The 13,027-nt window shown below is 38.6% G+C and overlaps 1 protein-coding gene across 1 annotated transcript; it reads right to left on the bottom strand.

Moving 5' to 3' along the window:
* Nucleotides 1–5,769: 5,769 nt before the first annotated feature.
* Nucleotides 5,770–12,777, bottom strand: LOC140938919 (pyrroline-5-carboxylate reductase 3-like). The gene is made up of 5 exons (XM_073388446.1): nucleotides 12,605–12,777; nucleotides 11,325–11,507; nucleotides 9,825–9,963; nucleotides 8,045–8,253; nucleotides 5,770–5,955 (listed from the first exon to the last, which is right to left on the bottom strand). The coding sequence occupies exons 1-5, from the start codon at nucleotides 12,752–12,754 to the stop codon at nucleotides 5,800–5,802; spliced, it is 837 nt and encodes a 278-aa protein (XP_073244547.1). The 5' UTR covers nucleotides 12,755–12,777; the 3' UTR covers nucleotides 5,770–5,799.
* Between the last annotated feature and the right edge of the window lie 250 nt (nucleotides 12,778–13,027).

Raw genomic sequence — 13,027 nt, 5'->3', positions numbered from 1 at the left:
GTAAAAACAAAGTGCAAAATAGAAATATGACTACGAGAGATTTTAGAAGTCTTTTTGTATTAATAGTAGCCACACAAGTGGAGAAAATCAAGAGAGAATGTTTTCTCTTGAGAAAATAATGTAATTTCCATTCCAATACGAAAATTAAACAGAATGGTAGAAATGTGCACATCGGTCAGGGCTTTTACCTATTTATTGACATTATTAATACCGGTGCTAAGCTACTTGAGACTTTTTTTTTCTTTATTATTTCCCGGGATAACGGTCGACTTCGTTGCCAGGGCGAATTTCCCGTTTTCCAATATGACGCCATGTTGGAAAATGAGAAGACCCTGGGGACGAGGCTGGGACACAACTATGAGAAACCAATATTCAAACTTTAGTTGTGTGAAGCTACTGTAGCTCCCGGAGTATTAGAGACTACCTTGGACTGTCTTTTTGGGGGGCGTCGATAAAACCCGGAACATTCCGGAACATCCCGGAACATCCCGGAACATGAAAAAATTAAAATATTTTTTTTATGAAAAAATAATTAATTAATTAAATAATAATAATATTAATAATAATAATAATAAATAATAAAAGGAACAATAGGTAGAAAACAATTTTTGCAAAATTTATAATAACAAAATAAATAACATAACATAACATAACATAAAAACGAACAAACAAACAAACAAGGAAAAAGAAACAGGTATCATCTCTGAGTATGAGAAAACAATATTTTGTCGCAATGAATTTTTTGCAGTGAGCGAGTGAGGGTCCATTCAAATGACAGTTATGAGTGAAGGCTTGCATCTAAATTCAAAATATATTAAAATGGGTCGGAGGAGAGGGTTTTCAAGCTTTCGTCACACAGCCACCTCTTGTAAACGTTTGCCATGCGGTTTAACGGTTATCCATTTACGGCTTTGCGACCGTGTGGAGAGCTTAGGAGCTCGTCGCTTTGGACTTGGATAATTAAATTAAAGATTCACATTGGCCGTGAATAGTTGCAGTGGCAGTGGTAACGCAGCGGTAGTTTCTAACTGTTATCAGTTAGCCTGAATTTTAGCCGTCTCCCCGCAAACTCCTCTTGGGACTCGAGGAGACGTCTGAAATATCATGCTGACTGTAAACAGTATAGAAACTACCACGAATGTGAGTATTGTCCACTAAAATCCAAAGACAGGAGCCCCTATACTCTTCTTAAGTTCACAGAGCCGCCTAGTCTGTAAGTAATTCATGCGCAAGTAAAGCAAAGCACCTCAAGTAAGCAAATGTCGGTTATATATAAGGAGACTATATGTTGGCTTGAAATGAGCTACTTACCGACTTGGCTTGACATGAAATACTGCACCGACATTTCAGACCATTGCAGAACCGTAAATGGCTAACCGCCAAATGATTAACTCACGGCAAACAATTACAAGAGGTAGCTGTGCGAGGGAAGCTTAAAAAAAACCCTCCTCGCGACCCATTTTAATATATTTTGAAGTTAGAAGCAAGCCTTCACTCGTTACTGTCATTTGCATGAACCCTCACTCGCCCAACAAATTTTAATTTGTTGCGACAAAATATTGTTTTCTCATACTCAGAGAGGATACCAGTTTCTTTTTCTTGATTATTTCATTATTTTTCGTTTTTCTTTTGTTATTTTACGTTATTAATAATTTTTACAACAATCATTTTATTATTATTATTTTATTATATTTTTTTTTTCATGAAAATTCTTTTTATTTTTTATGTTCCGGGATGTTCCGGAATGTTCCGGCATGTTCCGGAATGTTCCATGTTCCGGGTTTTATCGACGCCCTCTTTGGGCAAGATTGGGTAGGTTTACATAACAAAAAGAACGAATGCTCAGTTTTATTTATTGTGTATTTTATGGACCAGAGTTACATAGATAGCGGTTTAGAAGCAATTTTGTGCTGAGCTGTTGAGGTCCATAAAAGGCAAATAAACAAATAAATAAATAAATAAAGAGAGACTGGATGTAGTCTATATCCTGGTCCATTCAGGATAAACCTAAAAACAACCACAAGCAATTTCTCACCTCGCGATTCCCAGATGTGATACAAATTATTCAAAGTCTCTCCTAGCTCTAACCTTGGCCTTACGCCAATGAACAAATTTGCTCTTTTCGGTTCTTTGCCATTAAAAATAGTATTATAGCCTGAATAAAACAAATAATAACGAGATAACGCAAATTCGTTGTATGATAATGGACTGAATAGCCCAGTCTTTTCAAGCGTCCCGAAATCCGTCATTTTTTTGAACGAATTGACATAGCTTTGACTACGAAGTAACCTTCATTTCGCCGTTAGTACAGACCTACAAACAAGCTCTTTCGTTTCTTGAAGCCCTTTTGATTTATTATCCCAATAAAAACATTATATCTTCGATTTCATTGGCAGAAAAAAAGATAACTCAGAAAGACTTGGAACAACCCCTATGCTTGAAAATTTTCGTTACTTTACATCATACATTTAGTGGATATTTAAAGGTGAGTTTAAAATAATTCTTTTACCACAGTAACAATCGTCTATTTTCTTTTTTAAATTCTCACCTTTGAAGCATTTGCTGACAAGTGACTCTTAAAGACCTCGACATGTTTTTCTTGTAAATTTACATGCCAATTTGTAGCGTTAGGAACTTTCTGGTGTTTTGTTTATGACGATTTTATTTCTTGAAGACCCCCCGTTGGTACCTTAACAACCACATCATAAGGAAAAAGTCGACATAAAAAATAGCGAGACAGCTATTCAAGATATGGATTCCAACAGGCAAAATTCAAAATAGCTTTTATTCAATTGGGAAAATACAAACTGAACAAACATCAGTAATGTTTTGAACCCCCAACAGGGTTCGGTTTTTCAGGCTCCAGGTATAAAAAAGGATAGGATGATTTCACGACAGTTTACGTATGACAGTCTTAGTTAGTAATTGTTGTATCTAAGTTTCATAGGGCCATAAGGGAGACCACAGTCTGACTGTTATATATGCACAGTATTGAAAACATTCATTCATTCATTCAATCATTCATTCATTCATTCATTCATTCATTCATTCATACGTATATGAAACGGTAGCCGGGAAATTTGTCATTTGAGGTACTTACTAGAAATACGTGTATCGTAGAACCTCGCCGCGAAGCTCAGGTTAAGGACCAGGAGTGAGAATAAAAGAGAAAGAAGTCAAGATTTAAAGGACTTTGCCCAACCTGAATTGAATAGTCCAGTTTCGAATTAAAAATTACCACTGAATATAAACATTAACGACACATTCATGCAGGGTTAGCCTCGACGTAAAGTAAAATATTCAGAAATTCTGGCAAGTAGGTGTTTGAAATTTGAGTATACACAATAGACAGAGTAATGGACAGGTACTTTTCTCGTTGGAATTTGTGAATATATTACTTCAGATTTAGGCTAAGGCTGTAAAAAATGCGTCTTCACTTCTTTAATTCAGCGGTATAGCGAACTCGAACATGGACTATTGAATAAATAATACTGTTTTTCGGTTAACATCTCTCTCGGTAATGCTATTCTGAGAAGTACAGTGGAAGAAGTGATCTATTTTAATTTATTCTGTTTCTTTGTAAACGTTTTTTAAGTGAGCAAATGGAAAATGGCTGGTTGTTGTTGTTTGTTGCTTGATGCAGTTCCCTCATTAAAACGTTCATTAACTTCACTTCAAATGTTTGGAAAGGTGAGGTAGAGTCCTGATGATAAGGCCCGAGGTGGGGGCGGGGGGGGGGGGGGGGTACTACCATATATGGGCTATATAGGTATGTTCCGCTGTGAAAGGCATGGTTTTCAAGCAGTTTACTCTAGGATAGGGTATATAAATCAGAGAGTTTGGGTCTAGAATAGGGTATCATTTTTCAGGAAACTGATCGGTTGGTTGAAGATGTTATCTAGACTAGGGAAACAGCTACTCTAGGATAGGGAGGATTTGGGGAGTTTACTCTAGTATAAGGTTCATTAATTCAAATAATATTCCAGCTAATTCAGCTGAACTAGCTCGGGTATAGGTTAAGGGTTCCAGGGTCCCAGAGGCTCATCCCCACCCAGAAATTCCTAAAGTACCCCCCCCCCCCCCCCGGTGATAAGGGATCTAAAAGGTATATCATTTTGCAGTAGAAGGTACACGAAAAAGGTACGTTTTCTATCAAGAACGGTACAAAAAGGGTTAGGGGTTGCAACTCGGGTGGGGCTCCTAAAAAAAGCGTTTCTGACTACCTCCACGTCAACAATTTACTCTGGGAATGAAGCAGTTAAATCAAAGCAATCTCTGTCCTTTGCCAATAAACTTTCTATGGACTCTCTATGGAATACTAAGAATCCTTTTTTTTTTAATATTCCTTTTATATATCAATGCATTCACAGTTCGGCCCAAACTTGAAAAAGAATATTAATCTAGGTCATATTAATATATTTGTCCCAAGATCATCAGCCAGTAATTCAACTGTTAGGCCGTGACCCAACCAGAATGTTTCACGGCCGGGCATAATTTTCCACGCTGCCTAGCTTCACAGGAATTATTGAGATTTATAACAAACACATCAAATCGTGTTTGCTCTTGCCTCAAAAGATGCAACCTGAGACGCGACATTGCGCCCGCGAGGGCTATTACAAAGCATGCTTTTGGTTGCTCAGTCGCAAAAAGTTAACTACTTGGTTTGTGCTGAAAAAAAAAAAAACAGTCCAGCCAACAAAATAACCAGAAGAAACAGCTGACATTTCGCCAATTTGGTTTCCCCACGAAATGCCGTGTAAGGAACGAGTGCGGGAAATCCACACTAATGACGTGTCACTACCCAGATCTGGGTAGCGTAGTGTTTCTGATTGGTCGTGCTGCGAGGGAATTTGCCTCATCCAATCAGAAGCACTACCCAGATCTGGGTAGTTACACGTCATCAGTATAGAATTTCTGCGGCTCGTTCCTCAGACGTTAATTCGTGGGGAAACCGCCGCGAAATGTTGGGCGTTTACTTAGGCTATCCTTAGACTGGGTGGTGGGAAATCCTTTATAAATAATCGTTTGAAGCTAAACATGCCTCCTAAACAGAATATTGTCCAACAATTCCAATACACCCGATCAGACATGTTACAGTCACATGCCACGACGGCGACAGAGACGTCTGCACGCAAACAAGACGAAGTACGCGCCATTGGTCATCGAAGAGAAAGTGAGTGGCTCAAATCTTTTTGCTGGACCAGAAAGAAACAACTTCCTGAAAGAGAAATATTACTGCTAAAAAAAGACCGACAACCGCTGAAAATTTGCCAAAATTTTCCTCGTACCCCCTATGTAGTAAACACTTTACAAATTCTAAAACATGTGTTTGTTGCGTAGCGATACTCATACAATGGAGAAAATCGAACAGAAAGCCAGGGCGGTTTCTTATCTCTGGATTTGAAATGATCATTAATGCTAAGACTGCCGTTTTTTGATTTGATTATGATGAAACAAATAAAAAATAACACTCCACACAGCCTGCGAAGCGCAGACATATTTGCGGTCGTCGTTTCTCTCCCTCCGAAAATTAACGACGCTATCTTCGGAGGGAGAGAAGCGACGACCGGAAATACGTCTGCGCTTCGCAGGCTACACTCCACAGAGTTCTAGCTTGTTTGCATGTGACGTCACGGCGGCCATGTTGGTGATCAAGAACAAAAGCATTTCTCTCCTCTGGGAACTAAACTCTATTTTCATGTAAATTCTTCGAGAAAAAATGCTATTGTATTGACCCCAACATGGCCGCCTTGTCACGAGGTTGCAAAGCCAAGAATTCAGTTAAAATGCATTCACACTTTATTTTTCTTTTGCTTTTTGTGCCTCGGCAATCTCCACAGCTCGCTTCGTTGCAGCATCCACAGCATCAATAAGCGCACTTCTTAACCCTGATCTCTCCAGCACCTGTATTCCCGCGATTGTTGTGCCTCCTGGAGAACAGACTTCATCTTTTAACTGCAATACCGAAAGCAAAAATGCAGGAAAGAAAGAACTCCATCTTTTAACTGCAATAACCCGAACAAAACACAGGAAAGAAGGAAGGAGAGAAACAGCAAACAAAGAAAAAAAACTGAAACAAAAAAGCGAATCGCGTAAAAAAAAACCCGCTACTTACAAATTCTTCCAAAAATAGATCTACGATTTTTTGGAGTGCTTAAGTTGAACTTCAGTCTACTGGAAGATAAGCATCCTGCCTACCCAGGACGTTTCAAAGCAAGTATAAATGGACTGTATTTTAACCACTCTTTACCGTTTTAATTTTTAACTGTTGTACTTCTTTTATTTCTTATTAAAACTGGAATGCTTTTACCTATATGATAATAAGGAGCTTAAAAAACGACGACGACGACGGGTACAAGAACGTCAGTTAAAAAGTGAATTCGCTCGGCCTCGAACTTTTTTTTTTTTATTCTATCTCGTTTAATTGGTCAAATGTAAGCAATTTTTTGAACTTGAATTCTAAAGGACTGTTCCAAAGTTCAGGAAAAGAAAAAGAAAGTTGTTGTCTTGTGTTACCGTCCGAAACGTGAAATTAGGCACTATCAGTCGTGCAACGACGGCGAAGAAATGTACAAAAAAGCGTGATGCCCGTGCAAAGTTGTTGTTTTGCTAACCTAAACCTATTAATTTTCTGCCGTTCTCGTTGCCGTCCTCGTCGTCTTTGCTTAAGCTCCCTATTAAAGTTTTAAACACTTTAAAGTTTTATAGAAAAGGGGACAAAATGTGTGCGTTCTTTGTGTCGTCTGGGCCTCTCTATCAAGCTAAGGCCAAGTCCACACGAAACCGGACATTTTTGAAACTGCACATTTTTTATCGGGATTCGTGTGGACGAGACCTTAAACAGCACTGGAGAGCGGTTTCAAAACAATGCGGTTTTGGTAACCGGATTCACTGATTTTGTGCAGATGAAAGGCCGATTCTTGTAAAAAAAAGTATGCGGTTTCAAAAAATAGCCGGATTCGTGTGAACGAAGCCTAAATTTATTACGTAGAAATGGAGAGGGAGCTAGAGTGATGATCACACAAATGAGCTAGACTCATGATGGCGATGACAAGGAGAACGGCAAAAAGGCAATACGTTAGATTAGCAAAACAACAACTTTGCACGTGCATCACGCTTTTTTGTACATTTCTTTGCCGTCAGCAGGATTCAAACAATAAAGAAATGGCTTAAATTTGCAACGATGTGCAAGATTTTTGATGGAAAAAAGGCCAAAAGCAAAAGGCAGAGAGGCAGGAATTAGGGTGACATGTACCCTAGGCTGAGAAAAACTTACCCCTTTCCCCTTAGCATAACCTATACACACCCTACACCAGGGTTGTCACTAAGATTTTATGTTGCTGGGTAAATACAACAAGTAGGCAGGGAATCAAACCGCTAGGGATTTCTTTTAGTTCTATTTTTCTTATACTTTCCAATAAAAGTAGCCGGGGGCCACACTCATAGTAGCCAGGGGAAATTTCCGGTCCCCGTCACTTAATGACAACCTGCCCTCCACTCACCTTCCTCTCACAATATACATGTTTCAACACACAAAGCAGCATTAACCATGCACTACATTCAAAACGAAAACTGTAGTGGAGGTTACTCTTTTTCTACAGGCAACATTTTGGTAGAAGCATCAAAATGATGTCATCACGCAAATGGCCTACATGTATTACAAGTCTTTATTATATAAACACCAATGAAATACCAGGTGAGCTTTTGTGCGAAAACTTGCTATCTTCACATGTAAAAATAACATGTTATCTTCAAAAGTGAAAATATCACTGTTGCTATGGCTACATAATAAATCGCACCTTTCACGCCAAAAAACTATTAAAGTGAAATGGTTTGGTATTTCATTGGTGTTTATATAATAAATAGAACATTACATGGCTGCTTGGAGATACAAAATTTCTCTTCTCGTGTTGAAAAAATATTTCACTCGTTCGCTGCACTCACTCGTGAAATATTTTTCAACACTTGAAGAGAAATTTCATATCTCCACGCGGCCATGTAATGTCCTCTATTTGTAGTTTAAACCAATGGAACTTTTTACTACCTGTGCAGGGTGTTTTCCTGTTTCTTGGACTAGCCGAGCTGCTCCGATCAGTGTTTGAGTTACTAATTCAGTTGACAGAGCCCTTGGTAAACCTGTCCTGACGCCACCATCGCTCATTGCTTCCATGACAAGCCCCACAAAGCCAAGCCCACATCCACTAACTGATGATAGGGCATTCGAGTAAGATTCTTTTATCTCTGTGCACAGACCTAATTTAATAGGAAGCCAAAAAATATTTAGCAGTTAATGAATGAGGCTGGGTAGGATATGAAGAATTGTGCAGATTGAGGAGGGTGTTATCGGCCTAGGTGAATAATACTTTCCGAGATCTGCATAATTCTTTATATAGCCTACGAAAGCCAAATTCATTAACTGCTTTATTATTCATTCATTCTTTATTATTAATTCCTAGCTTAAAAACAAGCTAAACCATTCTTACCTTCGTCGATGTTAAGTTCACCTTGATAGTGCATGTTTAGAAGATAAAGGGCTGCTCAGGTCTTCAAATATACTCCAAATAGCAGATGTTGTCCGTCGAGTTGTCTTCCTGCTACGTTTTAAGACAATAGTTTGTCATGAAACAAGTATAATGTTCTGCCAACTGTTTAGCCATTTTTCCTTTCACAACCAAAAAAAACTCAACATCATCCCCAGGTCTTCTCGGTTAACAGTGCATTAACCTGCAACTGTGCTGCACTTTTGACGTCATCGGTTGATTAATAGCAAAATTCTTCCAAATTTGGTCAACAGTAGCTGGTTATGGTGAATTATGCGTGTGCTTTAAGCCAATCAGAAACGGAGAAATATTTTGAACAAATAATAATGAGTTTTAATTAATCTGACCACCATACTTTTACATCATAAGGTTAAACAAAATTATGGAAGAATAACCTTTCTTTTTATGGTTTCTAGGGCTTGCTAATTTACGCAATTTTAATTTTATTAACTGGGTGTTTGAAAAAGTTTGTTGTTGTTTGCTTCGTTCATCTGTTAACTGTGGCGTGCAAAGAAAGTAATAATTAAATGGCGTCCAATAGCCCAGGGCTAGTGAATGTTGCCATTAGGCTAGTTAATTGTGTTCAGTGAAGGTTTTTGAATTAAAGAAGGACTGTAAGACAAATTGTTAAAATTCCTAATGAATTAATGTAGATTAAAAGCTTTTTTTCTAACAAAGTGAAATTATTGCAATCTTTATTATTACAATTAACTGATAATTGAAGAAAGTTAGCACTTAATCATTTGGTGTAATTAATTAATCAATCATAACTATAACAAAATTCTCAAATCTGATTGGCTATTGAGTGTCTTGATTTCAGCACTAATAGGACAGTGTAATAAGACAGTACACATCATGCCTAAGTAATTGGATAGTATGTGCCATCACACATGAACAATTAAATGGCATTTTTTCACTGCCAGCAAAAATAAAACTCTAGGAATTATTTTGATTTTAAAAATAACCTAATTATCACAAATTTTATGATTAATTGGGAACAGGCCAATTCATTCTGTAATCATACTTGTGATTAAACAAAATAATTGTTAATCACTCGTATGATTACAGACCGAATTGGACTCCACTCAGTCCTATTACCATTATTAAATAATAATTATATTAATTATTATTTATCCTGCTCATCAACTTTTTTTTTTAAGGGTTGGGGGGGGGGGGGGGGGGGGGCTAAGCTCTTCATGTGTCTTTCCCACTTTGTTTCTTGCTCTCCAGTAAGCTCCAGAAGACCTATTTAAAAATGTTCATGTTTATTGACAGTTAACCTACCTGAGGTTCCAAGAAGCTTATGTATTAACTCAACATCTTTCTCTTGGACATGTTTCCCTCTGCAAAAGGCAAATATCCCGCATTGAACCACACAAGCTAGATTTGGCAGACATCTTATGACTCGACTGCATGGCAAATGCTACAACAGTGTAAACCAAAACAAAAAGAATGCACAGCACATGTAAATGCCCCTGCTCAAAGCCCGGTTATTAAATGTCAGGAAAAGTCCAGAAAAATTAAGGATTTACAGGTGTAGCCATTTCCAGACTGTCCCAGTTCAGCAATTATATGACTTAAATGACAGCAATTGGTTAATTCGCTGTTGCTCTAAGCCCGATTCTCATGTGCTGCTGGTACTGGTGAGAATACTACATGTGGCTTTATTTGCCGCCGGTAACAAGAGCCACCACAGGTCTTCACGACCAGCATGCCTGCAAAGTTGAACTTGAGTCACTATCACAGGCATGCAAGCACCTTCTGTTCAAAAAAGTAGGAATACCGTCAGGCATTACCAATCTATGTGTCAAGAGGAGGTCAGAAGGATATGAGAACCAGGTTTCCGCTAATCCCCTAATTGCTTAATTGGTCCAGGTTTCCCCATCACACATTAAAATTGCATCTGGAACAAGACTCTGAGTTTTACCCAGCACATCAGCAAAAGTTGGGATGGTTGGGTAAAGTAAAATCCATGATTTTCGAGGATTTTTCAAACATATGAAAACCCACAGGCATCCCAAACTCACTAAATGAGTGCTTGTTAAAAAGTAAATAGTGGTATATTTGCATGACAGTTACTTAATTTTTGTCTATTATTAAAACTAAATTATAAAATAACTAAGATAGTATGCGCGCTCTGATTGGCCGAGAGGCGTGTTTGCAAGAGAGTATGTAAACATGGTTGTGACATCAAGATGTTTTGCTCATGCAAGCATGAATTTGAAAAAGGTTTTGAGTTGAAAAACTCGACAAGTTTACTTTATTTACCCACTTCCTTGGCAGTTGAAACTGTGTCACTTTTTTTCACTTGAGCTGACATTTTATAAGCGAGAAAAACCCGTATTTTGGAAAGCATCTTTTTTGCAAAACAAAGACTGATTGCGCGTACAAGCTTCGTGTACAAGACTTTGCGACTGGTAAGAATTTCTCTTTTAATCAATGCTCTAAACAGAGTTTTGCTTTTTTTCTTGGGAAAGGTATTTTATAAAAGCAATAGAAAATGTTTTTCCTGTGTTTGCATATCCTGACATAAACACTCCAGGGGTTGGGAGAATTCTTGACAGTTATGCAAACCCGAGACAAAGTCACGGGTTTGCATAACTGTCTCGAATTCTCCCAACCCCTCTCGTGTTTATATCAGGCTATGCAAACACGGAAAACGTTTTCTATTGCTTTTATAAAATAACTTTTGCGAGAAAAAAAGCAAAACTCTCTTGTTTAGAGCATTGATTGAAAGAGAAATTCTTTTAACCGGAATTTTACGGTGCTGAAATTATTACTCACCGCTTCTATAACATCTGTGGTAATGGCAGCCGCTATAGAAACGATAAGGTGTTTAGATGGGTCAACAGATGATTCAATCTCTTGAGCAACTTGTATAACTAAATGGGGCTTCACTGCTATGAAAATGACATCTGAATGTTCAACAACTTCCTTGTTGACTAATGTAGTTTGACAACCCATCTCCTGAAATATAAAATAGAACAAAATGGCACATTTTTGGGGGTGGCAACTTCTCACTGCAATCCTAAATGCTGTTGGCTAGTGTACTGAGCACGAATTTGTTCATAATTACTATGGAAATTATGCCAGGAATTGCTGTTCTTCCTATCCTTCTGTTTCTCTGTGCCTCTGTTTTGTGTCAATGAGTCTCTTCAGGGAAGAAGTCTCACACTGTTCTACTAATTTGACTTGGAAAATTATCTGCTTACAAAATCATAAAATGGGCCATTCCAGAAAATATCCATACCTATACCTCGGACCGCTTTTTGGATTTCCGAAGGGGAGGGGGGGGGGGGGGTTCACGATTATGGAATTCTGAGGGCATGGGGGGGGGGGGGGTATTTACAATTGGAAATCCGAAGGCATGGGGGAATTCCACAGGTGGGATTTCTGGAGGAGAAAGTGTAGAGTGAGTTCCTTAAAAATGCTAGATCACAGCCTTGAGGAGGCATAAGACTCTTAAAAGACTAAAAGTATGGGGATAGGAAATCTGTTAGAGCATTTCACAAAAATGCTTACCTCATGACCTACTAGTCTGCAATTCTACAGTCCGCGTTTGTCGCACACCGCCTAGTCCTTTCCAGCTCGTCACATGACCATCATGCCAAAATTATGGGATAAAACCCCCAAAATACCAGAGATTGAAAGGACATAAAGAAAATGGGCCAAATACAGGTCTGCCATCTTAGAGTTTAAACTCTTAACAATGCAATTTTATGGTGGTTTGAATAATGGAGAAAATACTATATGTATCAATGGAAAAAGTCACTGGACCACATGCCTCGCAGTTCTACAGTGTACACGTGTTTGTTTGTTTGTTTGTTTGTTTGTTTGTTTGTTTTTTCACACAATCCTCATTATATTGCCGACACTCCAACACCCATAAAATTTTAGTCTTTTGTGTCAGCCACCTAAAAATTGACTTTCTGGCTAATGTTTCGAGGTGGGAAATGGTGGTTGGACAGCAATACTTTTCTCTTGGCTTCCCCACGTGCCAGAACAAAAGCGTACTTACTTATACTCCGCGACCCCGATCGACACTAAGCCTTAATTAACATTACCTTCCAAAGCGACAAAGTTTTTTCCGTGGTAGCACTCACAATGATGTTCGCTGGATTAACGGTTTTTGACTTTATAAAGCCTTTGGCCATGGCTTTCGCCATATTCCCTCCTCCGAGAAAGCCAACCTTTGCCTTGAATTCGCCCGCCATCTTGATTCGTCCCTCGTCCCATCTCGTCCCAGCACAACCACAGGTAGCCCAAGATCGAAATGTGTTGGTGCAGAAGGTACTTCAAATTAGGTAACAATAATGAACGATATCTTCCTGAGTGTTTTGAATTGGGTGACAGACGACTCCTGATAAATCGAACCCTCGCTATCGCGAACCAAAATCGATTTTCCCTGGATTTCCTTCATATATTTGCAAGATGTGCTATGGTTTTCTGGATGGGAAATAGGAGGACGATCAGGGGCACCCAACGAC

Source organism: Porites lutea, chromosome 1 (assembly GCF_958299795.1).
Source record: "Porites lutea chromosome 1, jaPorLute2.1, whole genome shotgun sequence".
Classification (NCBI taxonomy): Eukaryota; Metazoa; Cnidaria; class Anthozoa; order Scleractinia; family Poritidae; genus Porites; species Porites lutea.
This window is presented reverse-complemented; position numbering and strand designations above follow the sequence as displayed.

Coding starts and splice junctions, on each gene's coding strand:
- LOC140938919 (XM_073388446.1), bottom strand. CDS start 12,754: ATGGCGGGCGAATTCAAGGCAAAGGTTGGCTTTCTCGGAGGAGGGAAT. Junction 9,964..11,324: donor CCACAGATGTTATAGAAGCG/GTGAGTAATAAT, acceptor ACACTGTTGTAG/CATTTGCCATGCAGTCGAGT. Junction 5,956..8,044: donor CAGGAAAACACCCTGCACAG/GTAGTAAAAAGT, acceptor TCGGTATTGCAG/TTAAAAGATGAAGTCTGTTC.